The sequence below is a fragment of the Gekko japonicus genome, unplaced genomic scaffold (genome assembly GCF_001447785.1).
Source record: "Gekko japonicus isolate JY-2015 unplaced genomic scaffold, Gekko_japonicus_V1.1 scaffold518, whole genome shotgun sequence".
Classification (NCBI taxonomy): domain Eukaryota; kingdom Metazoa; phylum Chordata; class Lepidosauria; order Squamata; family Gekkonidae; genus Gekko; species Gekko japonicus.
The window spans coordinates 422,242-444,104 of NW_015169789.1; the positions used below are offsets into that span (position 1 = coordinate 422,242).

The 21,863-nt window shown below is 44.8% G+C and overlaps 1 protein-coding gene across 1 annotated transcript in view; it reads right to left on the reverse strand.

Annotated features, from left to right (window-relative positions):
* DNAH17 (dynein, axonemal, heavy chain 17) overlaps positions 1 to 21,863 on the reverse strand; it is a 184,248-nt gene that overhangs the window by 109,010 nt on the left and 53,375 nt on the right. The window contains exons 20-26 of the mRNA XM_015416991.1: positions 19,282 to 19,451; positions 17,890 to 18,112; positions 17,194 to 17,310; positions 5,895 to 5,981; positions 5,266 to 5,418; positions 2,030 to 2,278; positions 209 to 331 (exon numbers count right to left, since the gene is read on the reverse strand). Coding sequence (XP_015272477.1) covers positions 209 to 331; positions 2,030 to 2,278; positions 5,266 to 5,418; positions 5,895 to 5,981; positions 17,194 to 17,310; positions 17,890 to 18,112; positions 19,282 to 19,451 — 1,122 coding nt within the window. The remainder of the gene's footprint in view (positions 1 to 208; positions 332 to 2,029; positions 2,279 to 5,265; positions 5,419 to 5,894; positions 5,982 to 17,193; positions 17,311 to 17,889; positions 18,113 to 19,281; positions 19,452 to 21,863) is intronic.

Sequence of the window (21,863 nt, forward strand, 5' to 3'; positions counted from 1 at the left end):
AAGAAATGTCACTGGACTGGACACAATTATTTCAGGAAGAGAAAAACACAATAGATCTAAAAAGTCTCTGCCAACAAAAAACATCTTCACCCAAAGATAGGAAATGAAGTATCATATTCTGACATTTTTAGAGAAGTGAGAAACACACACACACACAATTTTGATTTAAATTAAATAATGGATGAACATGGCATGACAGAAATCTTACCTTCTCCATTCCTGACTCTTTTACAGCCTTGTCTACAATACTGCGAACCTCATCTTCAAATTTATGAAGATTTAGCTGAAGTAGGTCTGCTAATGTTGTTTCATCAGACATTGTGAAGTTTACCTGTTACACAACCGAATGTGAATCAGACTGGAATATTGATTCATTCTAGCCATTTCAGACAACATACAAAAGAAGCAGGTCTTAAAAAAAAAAATAGCTGCTCTGTGGGACATGTGACTCAGCAGGTGGACTCCAAAACTCACATGTGTCCCAACCACTAATTTAGAAGTCCATTATATCCAGTTTACCATGGGATTACCTACCCAAAACAGCCCAGGCTCAACGGTGACACAACTTTATTCCAGTATAATACTAGTCCATGGAAATTTATGCTAGAATAAAATTGCATTAATCTTTATGGTGCCACTACACCTGTGAAATTTTTAAATAATACATTGTAATTTGTTTCTCTTCTAAACATATTTTTGTGGAATTTTCGATGCAAATTTAGAACCTTAAAACTTTATGAAATACTTGCATAATTACTTTTGAAGAGGTGTAAATATTTATTAAGGAAACTCAGTGGAACAGATTCTATGAACCATGGACGGAAAAGGCTCACAGAATGGATTTCTTCCCCTTCCCCAATAACTCTTGGTTCCTTCTAAAAGCTGTGCTGATCAGGGGACTTCTGGGAACAGAGTTGGATGCAACGTGAGCAGCTGCAGCAAATCACCACAACTTTTCACAAGAGGGATTTCTGCATTTTCGTCTCTGGCTGCAGGTCCCTTCCCTGCTGTATCCCACAGTGTCCTCTAGCTTTATACAAACCTCAGGAAGAGGTTTCTGGATGGACAGCAGGCTGCAGGGAGAAGAGGAAGAAACAATGCTGAGCACTTGCCCTGTCTAGAAAACATTCTAGAAAGGCTTTGCCATACAGCACAACACTGTTTACCCAACATAAGGACGTCTGAAAAGCTGGATAATGGAAATACTGATTGTAAAAGATTATACTGACCTATGGCTACAGAATTTCTCAGATTTTAAAATAAAGAAGTTTGAAGGACCAATGTTTGCATAAATCTGGTTGATTTGTATTTGTATTTTCTAGTGTGGTGTGACTTTAACGTTTATTGTATTTACATGTATTTGTGCATTTTAGTTTATTTGTATGTTGCCTCTTAGTTTAGTCAGTAGAGTACCAACATTATTATTTAAAAATATAATGAACAAGTGGGGGAATCCCATCTCCCCCCCCCCCCCCGGCCCCCCCCGCCCCCCCCCCAGTGTCTCGCCAGGCCCAGCATGGCTACTGGGCTGCCCTGCAGCTGCCAGGCCCACTGCCTCCCCCCCCCCTGCTCTCAGCAGCTTGCCCAGAGCTGCTCCAGGCGGGCTCGCCGAGGCTTCCTTCTTCCCTCCCAACTCTCAGGCCCAGTGTAACTCATGGCTTGCACTGCTGCTGGTGGCCAGCTCCTGGGCTCTGCTGTCACTAGGCCCAGCGAGGCTCCCAGCTTCACTGCCACCACTGAACACAGTGCAGCTCCCCTGTACCACCAATGAATACTGGAGGTGAGTGCATTCTCTGCGCTATGCAGGGAATGCTACTTTCCTCGTGGGGGAATTACCTCCCCCATATAGTTTTTTAAAGATTTAAGATTTTTCTGCAAACCTAGAGGGTGCCTTGAGGTCGCAGAAAAATCTGTTTAGCCTCCTTGTGGCCCCAACCTGTGGATTTAGATATCCACAGATAGTGGCCACACATAGCTAATACTATATAGACATAAATTTTATGCCATGACTGCGGCCTGTATAGGTTACCTGGGTGGCTTGCATGAGTTCTTTCCAATGTCTGTCTCGAATAGCTGGATTTTGGAGTTCACTTACAGCTCGGAGGGACGTGATCATATTTTTAACTGTGTTATCAAGTCCCACAAAAGCATCCCATGGTCTCATTTCCTTGTCCAAGCCTCTCACATCCTTAGCAAACTTTTTGCAATCAAGATCCATCTGTTCAACATTAATCTCTTTCCACTTGGTGGTCTTCCAATCATTAATGCTTTCATTAACCTTAATTGGACATATAAAAATGCTTTTCATATTCTATTCTGAGAGCAAAAATGAGTAAACATTCTACAGTGAATATCTTGAAAGGTTCCATGAACTTAACACCACAGAGTAAAACAGAATGTAGGGCTATTTTTGGGGTGGAACGCACTGGAATGGCGTTCTGGCTGGCTTCCGAGCCTGCCCCTCCCCGCCCCTCCCTCGCCAAAAGCCCTGCTCCACTCACCAAGCAGAGCACTGGGAGCAACACGTGTGGTCGTGCACGTTCCGTTGCTGCTTCCTCTGGCTTGGGGCCAGGCCTCTTCCTCCTGCTCACCCAGTGCTCACACATCCTGGCCTGGCCCAGAGGGTCGGAGAGGAGAGGGGAGGCAAGGCGAGGCAAGGGACAGGCCCAGCCCCCGGCACTCCCTTGCCAGCTCAGCTGCAGCTTCTCCTTCCTCTGCCTGTCCAGCTGCCGAGAATGAAGGTAAGCAGGCGGGAGGGAAGAGGTCAGCCCCTTGGGCAATGCTCCCTCTAAGCTGTGGAGTCTTGTGAGCAAAAATTCGACTCTGTGAGCGGCTGGCATTACACTTGTGAGTGAGAGATTTGGCTATTGCATAAATTAGTTTGTGCTGGAGCAAAAGGTGGGTGTGGCTGGATGACCACACTTCTGGTAACATGGGGTGTGGCCCAATATGCTAATGAGTTTCTGCTGTTGGGTGTGGCCTATTATTCTAATGAGTTCCTGCTGGGATTTTTCTACAAAAAGAGCTCTGGGTAATAAAGTCCAGGTGACAGGGAAAAATGGAACTAATTATTAATCTTTTTATTAGTAATACCCCTCTATCAAGTACAAGTACTGTGTGATATTCTCATAACTTTCACCACAAAGGTCATAGCTCTTCCACACTTAAGAAAAAATTAATAAAAAAGGACATGTGCCATTGTACCAGATAGTATAATACAGCATTGAAAAAAATTCATTGTAAGAAAGGAAAATAAAATGTCAAAGCTACACATAATCTCCAGTCATTGTGGCAGGGGAAGGTGGTTCCTATTGCAAATGATGGCCCTCAGAATAATACTGGGGCTGTATTTGTGGCCTCAGAGCTGGGGGCGATGAACGGGGACCCCTGGACTTGCCATCCCATGTTGCTTTCACAGCAGGCGGGCTGGGGAGTTGGTTAGTGGCATCAGCCAACAGGTGGAGTCACCTGATGCTTGGATCTGTGCCTTATGAGGTCTCAGTGCTCCTGCTCTGCATTCAATAAAAAGCTGAGCCAGCCACAGCTGGGAGGGTGGGGTATAAATTTGATAAATAAATAAATTTTAAATTCAAGGTGTGCCTGCTGATTCTCCCCCCTTGCCCTTGCCCCCTTGCCCTAGGACTGCAAATACTCAATACTTATTTACTGTTTCATGGATATATGGGTGCTTCCGCCAAGGAACACTCAACCTTTAACACAGCAAATGTGTGTAGATAACATCTGAAGCTACAGAATATCTATAGTCAGAGATGCCAGCCTCCAGGTGGGACTTGGGGATCCCTGTTACCTTCCCAGACATACCTGTGCTAAACTCACTCTCTCCAAAAGACTCAGAGGGACCCGGCAATCAGAAAGGCAGTAAGACCAGGGTCCCACACCCCACATTGGTCTGTCACAAGCAGGCAATAGGGAGCCAGAAAAGACTCCATTTTGAACCAGCCTGACAGGCTCAGGAGGAACCGAACCAAACAGGAGTAGTGTGAGCAAGCACGTACACAGGACCGATACAATCAACAGAGATAGCCAGCCTCTCCAAACTAATCCCTAATCCCATCTCCTCTGATCACGGCACCACCTTGGTAAATTGCATTGTCTCCTTCGAAGTAATTTCCCCACTCCACATCGAGCCACTGACTTTCCCAACCTTGGAAGTTCAAGCCAAGCATCCTGCATGTATCCAACTTAATCTAGCTACTCATTACATCCTGGGCCAGCCCACCCCAGCTCCCCTCAAAATATTTAAACTGGCACTCCATGCCTCAACCTTTGTACAGCTCTTGAGGTGCCCATAAGAGTGTACCCTCAGACTTTGAGCCTTTGACATGAACTGCCGGCCAGCCATGTCCTCTTTCTTCCACATGGATTCTGGACTTCAGGATCAGGTGAATATTGCCCTAATCTAAAACCAACACCTCTCTGTTTCCTAGCTCTGTGTGTGTTGATCTGTTGTTATTGTTTTTGCATGAGTGAGTAGCATGAGTTTTGCATTTATTTATTATAAAAACTCCATTTATTCAATCAAAAGATCTCTTCCTTCCAGTGGTATCTTTTGCGATTTGACCCTCATATACATAGAGTATAAAGAACCCTTGTACACATGTACTGCCCTGCACATCCGTAATCAGACCCAGGCAATCCGTGTAACATCCCCAGAAATTAAAACTCATCTCCAGATTACAAAGATCAGTTCCTCTGGAAAAAAACGGATGCTTTGGAGGGGGACTCTATGGCATCATATACCATTGAAGTCCTTGTCCTACCTAGGCTCCATCCCCAAATCTCCAGGAGTTTCCCATCCTGAAGATGGCAATCCTACCCCTCCATCCTCTGCTGGTGGTCAGGAGGGACTTGGCAACCCTACCTATAGCGGAACATGAAATAATTCTGACTGGGACAGTAGCTGGGAGTAGAAAGTATCTGGGAATCATTTCCTGTCCTTTTTACCAAGGCCATCTCATGTTATTTTTTACCCGAAACTCCATTCCCCACTGCCCATTGTTATCACAGTCCCTATTATAGATTCAAATTCTGTTTAAAAGGGTGAGTAACTTTTGCAACCAGAGTTTTGCAAAGTAAGCACGCTGCATGGAAATAATAATTAACATGTGAAAAAACAGTGAGGGACTGACTTCGTTCTTTCCATTTCCTTGTCACAGAATTGAAAAAAATTGGTGCAAGTTCCTTGTACCCTAACAATGCCTCATCACTCAACTTTCCCTATAAACTGCAAGTTCAAAGTCTTACCAAAACAGTCATATCCCAGAGCTCCTTGAGCAAACGCACTTCCTTATGGCATGCCTTCAGCTGTTTGTAATCTGGGACAGATACTTCAAACAAGCCTGCAGATTTGGATAAGGCTTCCATCTCTCTTTCCATAGCAGTGACCATTTTTTGTTGCTGGAAGTAAAAAACAAAACGGCATTACTAGATGTTTCCAGCAGCTGAATATAGATGTTTCTGCTGGCTGATGGAGTTTAGGGTGGAGATGGAGAATTAGTTGCCCTGTGCATGTGTTAGTGTAATAAAGTTATGTAAATACCAACATACAAAGGCCAATAATTTGGTTAGCCCCTCTGGGGGGGGGGTGCTGTTGTAATGTGCTGTTAGGAGTCTACCCTGTAATTTAGGTTAGCATCTGCTCCACAGAAGTTCTGCATGGTTCATACCATATGCTCTTCTTTCTCTTTGTGACTACATGCACATGCAAACTTACAAATGGAAACCACTGATCCAAAACATCTTGATTTTTTTTAAAGAATGCTGTTTTGTTTTCTGTCTATGCTTTAAAACCACACCTGTTGTGCTATAGCAGGTGATATCTGGACAGACATAAGCCTTGCCCATATAGACTTTTCCATCTGTTCTTAGATTACCTTATTTAGAGATTTATATGGTTCTGGATCAACAAACGTGAAGGGGGCATCTTCTCGGAATTTCTCCCTGAAGTCATGTTGTTTAAGCTGAGAGATAAAAGAGAGGAGAATAGCAGGGTTAGGCAGCATCCGAAGGTCAAGAACTATGGTTTCAGCAAGACCCTTATGTATTATTTGTATCCCATCATCCCAGCTAACACAACCATCAGTGCAGCAAAGTAATCACAACAATTGAGTACAAATCATAGCAAACAAAAATTTATCAGAGAGAGCCATTGTGGTGTAACGGTTAGAAGTTTTGGACTAGGAATAGGGAGAACTGGGTTCAAAGTTCACTCTAAACAAAACAAACTCCCAACAGTAATTCAAGAGCTCTTCAGCTGCTCAGCCATGAAAATCACTGGGTGACCTGGATCAGCCACTTTTTCTCAGTCTGGCCTACCTCACAGGGCTGTTGTAAAGATAAAACAGATGAATGATATATATCATATATCATATATATCACCATGAGCTCTTTGCAAGAAGGATGAAATAAAAATGTAATGAATAAATAAGTCATGTGGAAGAGAACTATTGATAAAAACCTGGAGAATGAGATTAAGATATTTCCACTTCAATCTTTTCTTTCCTTTGTCGAATAAAAGCTCTATAACTCAATGCCTTCAGCACTGTAACAATCTGAAATTTCATTTATACTCTCTATTTATTTCCCAAAAGACAAAAGGAGTAAAAAAAATGGTGACATCCAAAGTTATATTAGAATTTTGACCTGAGAGTAGGAAGGGGACCACCCTGCTTGGATTAGAATCGTAGAAATTCACTAACCATGGTAAAATGAAATGACATCTTAAGTTAGAATACAGAGGATAGTCCAATAAAATATGAGAAATTGTATCTATTTTAGCAAGGGAGCAAGAGCATATTCTGTCAGAGAAGGGAAGATCCAAAAAGCAGGCACCGTTGAATGGGCATTCATTCTAGCAAGAATAAAAGCCCTAAGAAGACCAGCTGAGGTCAGATGATATGTATAGGAAGGAAGAGAATCAGGGGGAAGTATTCCAAAATATTGTGATGGACAAACACATCAAGCATGAAGAATAGAACTATTACAATCCATCTGCCTAATCTATTTCTAATTGTAATTACTGATTCAGCGAGCCCCAATTCCTTGATAGATTATGTAGTAAAACCATGATTCATGATTTATAAGAATCCTCCTTCAATAAGGCCAGATAGCCATTAACAGAAAAAAGTAAGCACACTTTAAATGCAATTATCCATGTCCTAACTTCCAATGATGGCAGACCAAAATGACTGTGCAAAACCACACTAGCAACACAGCATGGCATATTTAACAGCTTTCTAAGGAAGGCCATTATGCATGACAGCTTATTCCAGAGAATCCCAGCAGTCAATGTGTTTGCCTGCTGTTCACACCATTTTTTTCTCTGGTGTATTTCTGTGTGTTTATTCTGCACCTACAACCAAAAAGCGCAATATTTCACTTGTGATGTGGAAGAGGTAGTGTCCAAAGGTCTTTTTTAAATTTAAAACAAGGAGGCGCAATCTTTCCCCTTCCATTTTAATTGCAGGCTTGCTTCTGGAGACTGCCGAAATGATTCCCCCCCCAACATTGTTGTTGAAGCATTAAAGGAAAAAATGATTCAAAAGCTCTAAGCCTTGGCTGTCAAACTCATTTGTTATGAGGGCTGGATCTGACATAAATGAGACCTTGTTGGGCTGGGCCATGTGTGTCATAAAATGTAATGCCAGGTAGCGGAGATATAAACTAACAACTAACCGATAGAAGTGCACTATCAATTGTTAATGCTATGTAGTTATGTTCAACAATGGCAATTGTAACATGTATTAAGTTGGAGTTAATTTGTTTATAATATACCAATAAATAAATAATAATAAAAAAAGGAGATATAAACTTTATAAAGGACACGGACACAAACACAAAGGTTTTTTTTTACTTAAAATAAAAACATGTTTAAAGCATTAGCACTCTTGCGATATTTTGTTTATTTAACTGTGTCTGATGACACCTCTTGCTTTGAATTATTGCATCAAAATGTCTGTGCTGTTGCAATCTTGAGTATGCTGTTCAGGTGTGTATCTTTAAGCTGCAAACCTACAATGATGCAGCAGCAGCAGAACTGGAAAAAGAAGCAGAAGACAGCCAGTTCCACTTCGGGCCTGATAGAAGCCCTCCGGGGGCCTCCTCTGGCCCCCAGGCTGCATGTTTGACACCCTTGCTCTAAGCTAAACTATCTCTCTTTACGTGTGTTAAATACAAGACTCAACACAGCTTGTGAACAGTGAATCAGCTTTATTAACGAAGTCAGAAGAAATCAGAACGTGACAAAAACATAGAGCAACAGGCTCTCTTTTAAACAGTCCGGGCTTGGGTAGCCACGCCCACAAGTCAGATATTAACCAATCACTATTTACAGATAAGGTCCAATCAGAGTGCTTCCCTTCAGAACACTGTGCAGCTCTGATTGGTCTATTTACAATCCTATGTCAGAACTCAAGCTCATACAGATCTTAACACACAACAATGTGTCTTGTCAATTTCATTCTGCGCTGAGGATACCTCCCACCTTTCTTTGGTTTGCACGCAGCACTGAAATTCTTTTTTATTTTTTGGCATTGAGGATGCTTCTGTTTGCCTGTTCTCTGATCCTCTTTAAGTCAGTACCAACAGGGAACTATACCTCACGCAGCTCCTTGTAAACTTCCCCCCTCATTTTAAGTTTGTATGCCAATGAAGGGGGAGTTTTAACATTCAAAGGCAGGGTTCTGGGGAGGGACCTCAGTGGGGTAAAATGCCTCCAAAGAGGATTGCCAGTATCCAGGTGGTGGCTGGAGTTACGACTGGTCTCCAGGTAAAAGAGCAGTTCCCCTGGAGAGAATGGCTGTTTGCAATGGGGACGCTTTTGTTTGCCTGCTCTCTGATCCTCCTTAAGTCAGTATCATCAGGGAACTTCCTCATGCATCTTCTTGTAACCCCCTCACCCCGTTTTAAAGGTTTTTTTCCTCTGTGATCATACAGTCTACCAAAAGTCTCCTTTCGCTAAACGAATGAGCATGTAAAAAAGATTATAAATGAGGGGAATAATAAATAAATAATAAATAATAAATGAGGGCCTGTATGCCAATGAAGGGGGGAGAACTGCTAACATTCTGCTAACTGATTGAAGAATCTCATATTTCAAAAAACATGCCCATCATGCGAAAGTGACCAATAAGTGGTGGGAGGAAGGACCTCAATGTGGCCAAATCTGGGACTGGACAGACCCCGTGTTTGCACAGCAGTACTGGTTGGGCCTGAATGTAGAGATTCGAAACTCGGTTTTGGGGACCCGAGACCCGCGAACCTTGGAGGCGTGGATGCATGAGGCTGAGAGCCGCTTGCGCACTATGTGGTTGGATAACACGGTGGCAGGCGGGGGAACAGCACCGGCACCTTCCCACCCCAAGGCGAAAGCCGGGCCCCAAGTGCCCTCAGTCAGAGAGCAGTGGATGAAACGGGGCTGTGCCTAAGATGTGGGGACCGTGGCCATTTCGCTGCTAACTGCCCCTTGGGAGAGGGCAGGGGAGCGACGGGGAAAGAAGGTGACAAGCGCAGGAGTGACTTACTCCCCAGAAAGGGCACGGCGAAAGCAAAAGGCCCCCACGCCCTCCAAGCCGAGGCGGAGAACGAGTCGAGCGGGGAGAAGGAGACAGAGATGGCGGGAAAAGGCCAGGTCCTGCTGTAAGTTGTGCGAAACAGCAGGACCCACCGACGGAAGCACCTAAAGCGGTGAGCAGCTACCCACCTCTCTTTTTCGTGACTGTGACTCTGATAAATCCCACTTTGGGCACACACATTAGGGTCCGGGACCTCATCGATTCAGGGTGCGGGTGGGATTTAATCAACCCCTCCTTGGTCACTGGCTTGGATGCAGATGTGGTCCGGCTGGCCGAGCCCTTGGTCTTCACCCAAATGGACAGGTCCCCGATGAAAGAGCCCTGTAAATACGAGACTGTGCCATTACTCATGGGGGCAGGGGACCATTGGGAAGAACGGAGTTTTATTGTGTCCCCAGGGGCCAGATTCCCCCTGGTACTGGGAAACCCATGGCTCCACAGGCATGATCCCTATATTTTGTGGGGTGACAGGATTATAAAGTTCATCTCCCCAAGATGCCAAGGCCATCTCTGGAACCCGAAGTGGGGAGTGGCTCCGGGCACTGACTACATTCGGGCATGCTTAGCTGCTGAGGAACTGGCAAAAATCCCTTGGGAGTATAGAGATCTAGCTCAGGTTTTTGGTGAAGCCGAAGCCGATGAGCTTCCCTCACACCGCAATTCTGACTGTGCAATCAAGCTGCTGCCGGGGCATAAGATGCCGAAGAGAAAACTCTATGCCATGAGCCCCTGGGAGAAAGTGGAGTTGCGGAAGTTTATTGACAAAAACCTGGCGTGAGGTTTCATCCGGCCCGCTTCTTCCCTGTACGCAGCCCCTGTCCTCTTCTGGAAAAAGAAGGATGAGGGTTTGCAGCTGTGCACCGACTATCGGGGTTTGAATGCTGTCTCCTCTACGAATGCTTACCCTATGCCATTAATCAAGGATCTCCTCACTGAAGTGGCTAAAGGGAAAATCTTTCCCAAGCTTGATTTGCGTGATGCTTACTTTCGGGTGCGCATAAGGGAAGGGGATGAGTATACTGCTTTCAATACTCCTCTAGGACAATTCGAATACCTGGTGATGCCATTCGGTCTTCAGGGGGCCCCGGGGGGTCTTCATGAATTTAATAAATGAAGTGTTGCATGAGCACCTGTTTAATGGGGTGCTTGTTTTCTTGGATGACATTTTGGTTTACTCCCCCGACAAGACCTCCCATGTGCAGTTGGTGAGAGAGGTCCTCAGAAAGTTGCTCAAGCACAAATTGTTTGCCAAACTGTCTAAGTGCGAATTTCATACAACAGAAATTGATTTCCTGGGCTATCACATCTCCCCTTGTGGCATAGAAATGGACCGGGGGAAAGTAAAAGACATTTTGGGGTGGGAGGCCCCCAGAACTCGCCGGCAACTCCAAAGTTTCTTAGGGTTTGCCAATTTCCATAGAAATTTCCTGCCGAACTTTGCCCAGGTGAGCTTACCCCTCACTGACTTGTTGAAAACGAAGGAGAAGGGTCCAGAGGCTACTAAGCCGGAGACTAAGCTGCTATGGACCCCCGAATGCCAAGAGGCATTCGACAGACTGAAAGCCCTTTTCACCACCGAACCCATCCTTGCGCACCCTGACAAAACTAAAAAGTTTGTGGTGCAGACGGACGCCTCAGACGTTGCTATGGGTGGGGCGATTTTGCAAGAAGGAGCTGATGGCAAACTCCATCCCCTGGCCTATGTGTCCCGCAAATTCACTGACACTGAACGTAACTGGTCAGTTTGGGACAGGGAAGCCGGCGCAATCTGGCTGGCTCTCTCCACATAGAGGCATTGGCTGGAGGGAGCAAGGGTGCCATTTGAGGTGTGGACAGATCACAAGAACCTTGAAGTGCTTCCCACCCCTCGTAACTTAAACGCCAAACAGCTCCGGTGGGCTGATTTTTTCTCTAAGTTCCAATTCACTCTCCATCATTTTCCAGGGAAGTCAAACTCACTAGTGGATGCCTTGTCCCGCCTCCCACAGCACAAAAGCCGTTGCGAGGAGGTCCTAGAATCCATGTTCACGCCTTTCCAACTGGGCGAGGCGGTGACGACATGGAAGCAGGCTAAACTTTCCTCCCCTCTTCCCCCCCCCTCCTGGGGGATGGGAGGCCAAATTTGCCACCGCTTTTTCGGAGATGGACAAATGGGAAGTGGAGGTGGGGGGGGGTTGGTGCTGGGGCCAAACGGCTGTTAGTATAAGGACACAAAACTGTTTGTTCCGAAACTGTTGTGGGGGGACGTTATGGGGCCGGTACATGGATCTAAGCTGGCTGGCCACACGGGTTTTATGAAATCACTACACCTCCTGCAACGCACCTTCTGGTGGCCCCACATGCACAAGGATTTATCCTTGTTTGTACATTCCTGCCAAACGTGTATCATGTGTAAACCCAGGAAGGGGAAGCCCCCCGGATTACTGAAACCATTACCAACGCCAAATAGACCGTGGGAGGTTATCTCTATGGATTTCATCACAGATTTACTCCCCAGCAAATCCATGATGGTTATCTGGGTGGTCGTGGATTTATTCTCCAAGCAGGCTCATTTCATTCCTTTCCCCAGTGTACCAACGGCACGGACGTTGGCCAAAGTGTTCCTCAACCACGTGGTCAGGCTCCACACGCTACTTACCCAAATAATAACGTACAGGGGTCCTCAATTCGTCTCAAGGTTTTGGGGTGAGCTCATGGAGATTATGGGCATAGAACGGAGCCTGAGCGGTGCTTATCATCCAGAGGCTGACGGCCAATCAGAATGGGTTAATCAAACCCTTGAACAATATTTGAGATGCTTTACAAACTTCCAACAGGATGATTGGGTGGACCTACTGACTCTTGCTGAATTCTGCTATAACAACGCCTTCCACGCTTCCACAGGGATGTCACTATTCAAAGCTGCTTTTGGTTATGACAGTCCCCCGATCCCCTTCCTGACTTCAACTCCAGGGGCGGGGGGGGGAGGCATCTGAATGGAGTTCTACTTTGAGGGCGGCGTGGCCTAAGATCTGTGAAGCTTTAGACATGGCCAAAGCCGCCTACAAACATCAGGCTGACAGGAAAAGGGTGGAGGGTTGGGTTCTGCAGCCTGGGGACTCTGTGTATGTGTCTACTAAAATCTGCATCTTTCTCAGTCTTGCTGAAAATTGGTGTGGAAATACATTGGGCCATTTAAAGTTGTAAGGTTGATTAATGAGGTCACTGTCAAATTGGACTTGCCTTATGGAATGTCCATCCAATTTTCCATTTCAGCCTATTGAAGCCTTGTCCATCATCTAATCCATGGCGCCTGGAACCGACTGTGCCACCCCCCATCTTGGTGAAGGGGGAGGAACACCATGAAATATCTGCCATTCTGGACTCTAAAGTAAAACGTGGACAATTATTCTACCTGGTGTAATGGGTGCATTGGGAGTGGGTGGCAGGGAAAGATGTGCGGGCCCCTAAACTCCTGCAGAAATTCCACGCTCATTTCCCAGGGAAACTGGGAGGTCACCTGTCTGCTGTGGGAGGAGGTTGATGTGTTTTTGAGGGGGCAGGATGTCAGCTAGCGGCCATGTTTTGCTTGTTTCCCTCCCTGTTCCCGCTTGCTCGCAGCTCAGCCACTTGCAGTAAACATTGCTTGGGAGACCGTGGGAGCCAGCTCTGCCAGATGGCGCTATCTGTCTGGCCTTGTGAGGAAGGGAGGGCTTGCATTCCACCTCGGGTGTGAATCTTCCTGCTCTCATGAGACCCTGCGAGTCTTCTGCTCATTATGTAATCTCCCGCTGGGAGAATTCCCGCGCTCGCGCTCGGAGTTCATTTGCTTAGCCATTTGCCTCGTCCTGCTATATGTAGGGATGTTTCCGCCCCATAGTCATTCCTAACAATAATCCTGTGGATATGGTACCAGTTCTGTACTCTAATAAAGCATAACGCTTCTTAGGAAATGTGTGTGGAGAGTTACTTGCTGTGGAACCTGACAGAAGTGGCCTCCAAAGGGCTGGAAAGGGGGGGGGGAATCTGAGGGAATCTGTATGCTTTTGAGTTTACTTTGGCTTGGAAACTAAGCAAGGGATAAAACCACCCCAAAAGCACTCTCAGAAAACCCAGGCGAACAACAAACAGAAAGAGAATTGAGCGTTGAAGGGAGGGAAAACAATGCAGAATGGAAAAGAAATCCCTGATGCACAGGCACAGTGATAGCAATGGGAATGCAGAACAACAAAGAAAACCCAACCGACATGCATGGTGAAAGCGAGGGAAAACACCAGTGCATAAGAAGTGGAAAATCAATAGACTTGGTGACTGCCTTAATCCCCAAATAAAATAATAGGGATTACTTTTAGATTAAAAAATTAAATAGCCCCCGCTACATATCTCGTTCCCCCTTGTTCAAAAGAAACTCAAAATGCCCCCAATACAGGGTTTGATTTTGTTTCTCACAGCTTTTTGGAGCCCAGTTTAGATTAGAAGCAAATAAAATTCCAAGATAAGGAAATTCTTTAACTTGTTCTAATCCACCCCCTTCATGGGCCAGTAATATGTTTTGGGGTTTCTATTTTTCTTTTTCTTTTTTTTCTTTTTTAGTAAAAACCACTACCTTGGACTTCTGAAAGTTTACTGTCAAAAATTCTTTGCAACAGTAAAAAGCTTTAACAATCTTTGTAAACCAATATGAATGCAAGATAACAAGATAGTGTCATCTGCATACAGCAGAATAGGAATATTATTATGGGCTAGACAAAGAGGATAGAAAAAACAAGAAGGGAAAAAACTGAACCTAACAATAAACTCCAGAACCAAACAAAGGTTAGTGAAAAGGAGGGCCAATGTTAAAACCTTTCCATAAAAAAGGTACATGTATTTATTGATAATAACAAATTTTAAAACATATATAGGGGCCCAATTACAACCAATGTATATAAAATAAACTTATGGTCCAAAAATTTCCCTCTTTGATTGTGTTCCCACAGTGCTTTTTACTTGTGAATACTGTGGGAACACAATCAAAGAAGGAAATTTTTGGACCATAAGTTTATTTTATAATCACTAGGCTAGTGATTACACTTTAAAGGTCTTATGTGCATATTTACCTTGTGTGCCTGGTGATTTTACTTCTGAACAATTTACTTTATGGTCCTTATTGAATCTATACTTTGTATATATTTCTGATTGTGTTTATGTGAATATAATTATTAACCATCTTGCCACATATGTATGACCTCTGAGGAAGGTCTATTTGGCCGAAACGCGTAAGGTCAACTTTTTAAGCCCTTGATATTGTTATGTTTTATATACATTGGTTGTAATTGGGCCCCTATATATGTTTTAAAATTTATTATTATCAATAAATACATGTACCTTTTTATGGAAAGGTTTTAATATTGGCCCTCCTTTTCACTAACCTTTGTTTAGTTCTAGACAAGGAGGATGGCAGCATTGATCAAAATGACTTGACAAATTGTTCAAGTATAAATTAAATAGAAATGGAGCCAATAGGCAACCTCATCCAACACCAAGTTCAAGATCAAATGAGTCAGACAACTCACCTCCCCGTTCACAACGAACCTGAGCAGTAACGTCAGTATGCAAACAGTACATTAACCATAGTGACCTTTTATCAATTGAGGTAGCTTGCAGCTTCCCCCACAATCTAGTCTGGGGGACAGAATCAAAGGCCCCCTTTAAGTCCATGAACCTTACATAAAGAACACCATCTGAGAAATGTGTATAGTTTCCTATAAAATTGGATAAAAGCAGACAGTGATCCAGGGTTGAACTTCAGTCTTTCATTGACAGCAGTATAAGTAGAAAGTGAGATTTTTCTCTAGGTCTTCTGTAGCAGCAGCAGAATGGGAAATGGAGGGCAAGCTTTGGTCTTGAAGATGCCATGATAGGCTTGTCATTTGCCTGGGGGTGGTGGGCCAGCTCCTGCCCCCAGGCTCCTGGCCCTGCTAACATCCAAATCACAAGATGTCATAGTCCTGCTGTACACTGCATTGGTCAGGCTGCATCTGGAATATTGTGTGCAGTTCTGGAAGCCTCACTTCAAAAAGGATGTGGACAGAATGGAGCGGGTGCAGAGGAGAGCAAAAAGGATGATCAGGGACCTGGAGAGCAAGCCCTATGAGGAAAGGCTGAGGGACTTGGCGATATTCAGTCTGGAGAAGAGGAGGTTGAGGGGGGACATGATTGCTCTCTTTAAGTATTTGAAGGGCTGTCACAGAGGAGGGCAGGGAGCTGTTCCTGTTGGCAGCAGAGGATAGGACTCGCAATAATGGGTTCAAATTAAGGGCAGAAAGGTACCGGCTGGATATTAGGAAAACATTTTTACAGTAAGAGTTGTTCAACAGTGGAATCAGCTACCTAGGGAGGTGGTGAGCTCCCTCTCACTGGCAGTCTTTAAGAAGAGGCCGGACAAACACTTGTCAGGGATGCTCTAGGCTGATCCTGCATTGAGCAGGGGGTTGGACTAGATGGCCTGTATGGCCCCTTCCAGCTCTGTGATTCTATGACTCTATGAATGGGCACTCCCTGTAGACACAACGGTATATGTCTTGGGTTCTTCTGAAGGACCTCCTGCTTCAGTGAGATGGAGGAGAGCCGGGACAAGCTTTTCATTTTGGAGGAGAGATGCTTTGGGAAAGAACCAAATGGGTACCAGGAAACCCACTGAAAGGCACCATGGTGATCACTGGGTATCACTGTACTAAGATGTTTGTTGAGAAAATAACTCCAGTTAGAACTTGTTACTGTTAGGATTAATTAGGGCTGCTAGGAAAGATGTTTCTTGCACTTTTTGACTGCACATTAATGTATGGCCAGTTTAGTGTAGTGGTTAAGAGCATGAACTCTATTATGTCACAAAATCATACAAGTTAGATTTCAGTCATATTGAAATGCAAGAAACAACTCAGAGAAAAGTGATTAGTTAGCATAGTTTTGTGCAAGAGACATACACATCCCATGATGACATGATGACTAAATAATTTTTACATTAGAAGAAGAAGAGGAGGAGGAGGAGGAGGAGGAGGAGGAGGAGATTGGATTTATACCCTGCCCTTCACTACTGAAGGAGTCTCAGAGTGGCTTACAATCCTTTTCCCTTCCCCTCCCCACTACAGACACCCTGTGAGGTAGGTGGGGCTGAGAGAGCTTTTTTGAGAACTGCCCTTCAGAGAACAGCTCTGAAAGAACTTATGACTGACCCAAGGTCACACCAGCAGCTGTATGTGGAGGAGTGGGGAATCAAACCCAGTTCTCCCGGGTGTGGATATACATTTGTACCAAAAAAAGATTATCTTTGTTTTATCTCTGTCTGCCTTGCATAGACATCTCTGATTATTTGTTCTATCAAGTGCCTGTCTGCATGGAACACTTACATAGAGAGGGACGCTTATAGACAACTCAAGGGACCCTAAATCACAACAGAACATGCCCTTAGATGCCTTTTCCAATAGTGACTAATGCTAAATTATAACTGTTGTGGTCAGAAGCCCAATTTGAAACGAGATTCCAGTTTAGGCATCATCATAAATGTTTGACCCATATTAACATCTCATTTTCAGCTTGAAGAGCACAGCATGCCAGTTGAGTATATTCTTAATGGTGATACCTCAAACTGTTGGCATTTCTTTCGGATGATTGTAACTTCATTTGCCTGTAGAGGAGCCACATTCTGTTTCACCTGGAATGATAACTTCTTGGTATTGTTCCACTGTTCTGGCAACTCCTAAACAAGCATCAGAGAATTGTCAGAGGAAAATGTTGCTTACAGGCAGCTTCAGAACAATAAGGAAGGAGATCAAAGAGCCAGGTAGCAAAATGGCAGAATGCATCGATTTGTTTAGGGATTGCTGTACCTTTCTGAACTTCATTCACCTCATGTTGTTAATAATGGAGAAATGTGCATATATAATAAATGTAGCATGTTGTTGCTACGGGATAACACTGTACCCATCTCTGTAACCTGTACAGACTTTTTCAAGATGATAGATAGATGATAAATCAGTAAAGATAGATAGATGATAGACAGATGAGAAAGAGAGAGGGAGAGAGAGAGAGAGATGGATGGATGGATGGATGGATGGATGGATGGATGGATGGATGGATGGATGATAGAGTAGTAGAGCCAAAGGGCAATAACTCTGCAGATTGTGTGTTCAGATACATTATACCCCAGATGCTAACCTTCGTTAAATGACCTCTTATTTTGCCCTGGTTTCTCCATTTTCTATACCATTGTGAACATATTATAACATTTTTTATAAACCATCAATTTCTAAATGTTGAAAAGCAATTAATAACTTACATGCAACTGCATATGGATCTCTTCAGGCATTTCTTCTCCATAAACTTTTAACAACTCAATGGTTTGCTTTAGAGGTTCAAACATATTGTCAGTAGCTATTTGTCTGTCCTTGACCCTCATCAAGTGTCCCATTATGTCTACCAGCCCATCATAGTCACCTTCTTTCACAGGTTTAGACAAGCCTGCATTCACTTCTTTCATGAAGGTGGCAAGGTCCTTAAGGCTGCAAAGGAAAGCATAGGCAGAGTAGGTGTAATTGGGCCTACTTTAATAGCAAGACACTAAAAGCATTCTGTTACTTGATACCCCACCCAATGACTGACCGATCTTTGATACGAAAGCACTATCCACACAACAAAACAGTGTTGGAGGTGACCAGAATCACAATTGCTGGCCCTGCCTGAGAATGCAATGCATGTATTTGGAGGCCTGAACAGCAGTCCTCAGCAGAGTCACAGCTGCAGAAGACCTTTGAACTAAATGGTCTTAGAAGGATATAATTCTTCTTAACATTGCATAGTAAATTACAAACACATTGGTTCTTTTTCTGTGTAATCCGATCCCCAGTCATGTGGAAAGAGCCTATGCATGCTGTTATTTCTTTATCACGTTAGCCCAAGGATTCTGAGTGGCTTATAATATGTCATGTGTGTAGTAGGTAAGACCCTGACTTGACTAGAGCTAACCAGTGAACTTCATGATTTGAGCTCAGCTGTCCATGTCCAAGCCTAACACTACAGTATCAGCTCAAAAAATTGTAATTGTACAATAAAAAATTAAACAGATTAAATAGAATGTCTGATCAAAATTTGTATATAAGCTTGAAAAGATAAATCTTGTGTGTTATCTGCCCCCTCTGGGATCCCTATGGAGTGCAGCTTTTCAGATGTGGGGCCTGATATTGCCATGCAAGCTATAAACCAGGGCTCTTTAACTTCAGCTGGAGACGTTTTGTAGATTAGCTGCTGGGGGCTTCTGGCTGATTTCCATATGCATGAGAGGTTGGAGAAGCGTCAGCTTGCTAAGAGTCTAGTTACTGTAAATATGGCTGAAAGAGTAGCTTAATCCACTTGTACCCTAGGGGGAGGTGTGGAGCATTCTCTAGCATTTGGGGTTTATTGAATGTTTTCTCTTACTGTTCAACCTACCTCTTGTTTTTTTCTCTCTCTCTGCTGTGTATTAGTATGCATTAGTGGTTGTGCTCTGAAGGCCTCTCTGTTGTATTAGTGGCCTACAGTCAGTTATTGTCTTTTTGCAAAATACTGTTGCAGTAAATTCATTGAAAGCAAACTCCAAAGCGTGGATTGGATTATTTCCTGAACTCTGCCAACATGAGGAACTCTGCTAAGTGCTGGAATGATTGGAAGTTTCCAAAATAAATTCCCATTCTACCTGTTAGTGACATGGTTGATGAGGTGCTGCTTGAACATTAGGCTCCAGCGCTTGATGATGTTCAGCAATGCTTGCTTAAAGGGACGACAGTCGCTTTGCAGCCAACCATTAAACACTTTGGTGTTTTCAAACTTGGACACATCTTCATAGAGCTTCTCATAAGTGTCAATCTAAAAAGACACAAAAGGCCATAGGATAGTGAAATGTTATAGCTAGAGTACATAAGAAGTCTGTTCCGACCCTTCTAAAGTAGACAACCTGGAGAGAAGGGAGGGTAGTATCTCTTCCTTTGTCATGATACCCACTAAGCTGGCTCTAGACTCCAATTCAGAAGCCTCTGAGGAGAAGCCTGAGAAGCCAGAAAGATGACCTAGGGGAGAGCAGGAAAAAACAGGGTTGCTTACCTTTAACTCATGATCTTCAAGTGGTCATCTGTGCAGTCACACCCATGGGATTATGCACCTGCGCTGATCCGAATCGGTGGTATACAAAGCTCACAACGTTATTTTCGTGTCTCCCTCCCAGGCACACGAGGGAACCCCACTGCGCATCCCCAAAGAGACGGGGCGCGGACATCCCACCAGTTCCTTCTGACTGCTGTCATGTCAATAATCGGAGAAAAGTACTGAAGCGACAGCAGTGGGGAAGGAAGGGTGGTTGGTGTGACTGCACAGATGACCACTTGAAGATCATCAGTTACAGGTAAGCAACCTGTTTATCTTCTTCGTGGTCTCTTTGCATCACACCCATGAAAGATTGAAAAGCAGTGGCTCACCTGGAGGTGGGTGCTGTCGTACACTCAGTGCTCTGCCGACAAAAGGACTAGATGACCAAGGTCCATTCTGTGGCGTTCACGAAACAGTGTAGTGCTTGATGAAAGTGTTCAGAGTAAACCATATCGCAGCCCCACAGATCACAAACAGGGAAGCACCCTTCAAGAAGGCTGTAGACGTAGCCATGGATCTTGTGGAATGCACTCGCACGGCAAGGGCAACGGGCATTTAGCCAATGAAAGCACAGCTTAATAGTCTCAACAATCCATTTGGAGAGACGTTGTGTCGAGATCTTTTGTCCTGTGGAGTGACTGGAGTAGGAGACAAATAAGTGATTGTCCCTCCTACTTGAACGTGTCCTGTCAAGGTAGAAAAGCAGCGCCCTCTTAACATCTAGTGCATGGAGGAGACACTGTTGGCCATCTTTCAGGCTAGGAAAGAAGTTCGGCAAGAAGATCTCTGAGCTGAGATGGAACTCGGAGACCACTTTAGGCAGGAAAGAGAAGTCAGGTACCAGTTTCACGACATCAGGTAGGAAGACAAGAAAGGGTGGGTCATGATGAAGTGCCATGAGTTCGCCCACCCTCCTGGCTGAGGTAATGGCGATGAGAAAGGCAGTTTTCCAGGCGGCATGTTTCAGTTCACAGGTTGCCATTGGCTCAAAGGGTCATTTCATCAGATGCCACAGCACCAGCGGCAAGTCCCACAAAGGTACCGATGAACGAATCAGCGGATATAAGTGGAGCAGACCCTTCAGGAATCTCCTTGAGATCGGGTGAGAGAAGACAGAGAAACCTTCGATACCCGAATGGTAGGCAGAAATAGCTGACAAGTAGACTCTGACTGAGGAGTGTGAGAGGCCTTTTTCTGTTAGCGAAAGCAAAAACTTCCAGAATTAGGTCCAGCTGTACAGAAGCCAGAGGTACGTCTGAGGGCTGTAAGAAGGTTAAGAAATGAGCCCACTTCCCGGTGTAGGAACGTCGGGTAGAGTCCGATGTAACTCTATCCGAAAGTGTTAAATTTCCACGAGGTAGGCTGTTAGTCTGAGCTTGTGGACCTCGTGGAACAGAAGAGTGCCGTTCCCTGCTAGGAGCAGATCTGGCACCTGTGGAAGGGGATGGCGGTCCCTGGTCAGCGAAAGGAGGCTGGCGAACCAGGGTTGTCTCAGCCACCACGGGGCGATCAGGATGCATTTAGTGTGAACCCTCATGAGCCTCAGCAACAGTGGCAGAGGAGGGAACATGTAAAGGAAGTTGTTGCTCCAAGGGTAAACGAGCCCATCTTCCAAGGCCCTGCACTTTGCATTGTACTGGGTGGTGAACATGTCGATGTGAGGCGTACCCCAGCTTCGGAATATGAGACGTAGGTAAGTCCAGTTCAGCTCCCAGTCATGACGCTGAGAGAGACCCCTGCTGAGTAGGTCTGCATGCACATTGATATTGCCCGCGATGTGTGAGGCAATGGGAAATATGTGCAGAGGTATGCACCAGGCCCAAAGGTCCAGAGCCAGGCGGCATAGACGGTGGGAGACTGTTCCACCCTGTCTGTTGACGTAAGAGAGGGCCGTTGTATTTTCGGTCAACACAGACACGCATTTCCCCATGAGAAGGGGCTGAAAATATTAGAGGGCTAGCTTGATTGCCAGAAGTTCCCAAAAAATTGATGTGATTTGTAGAAGTCAAGGCATCCCACCTGTGACTTACGGAGAGGCCGTTGAGGTGGGCTCCCCTTCCCCACAGTGATGCGTCGGTCGTGAAAGTGAGACCAGGAATGAGGGGATGGAAAGGGACACCTTGTATCAAGTTGTCT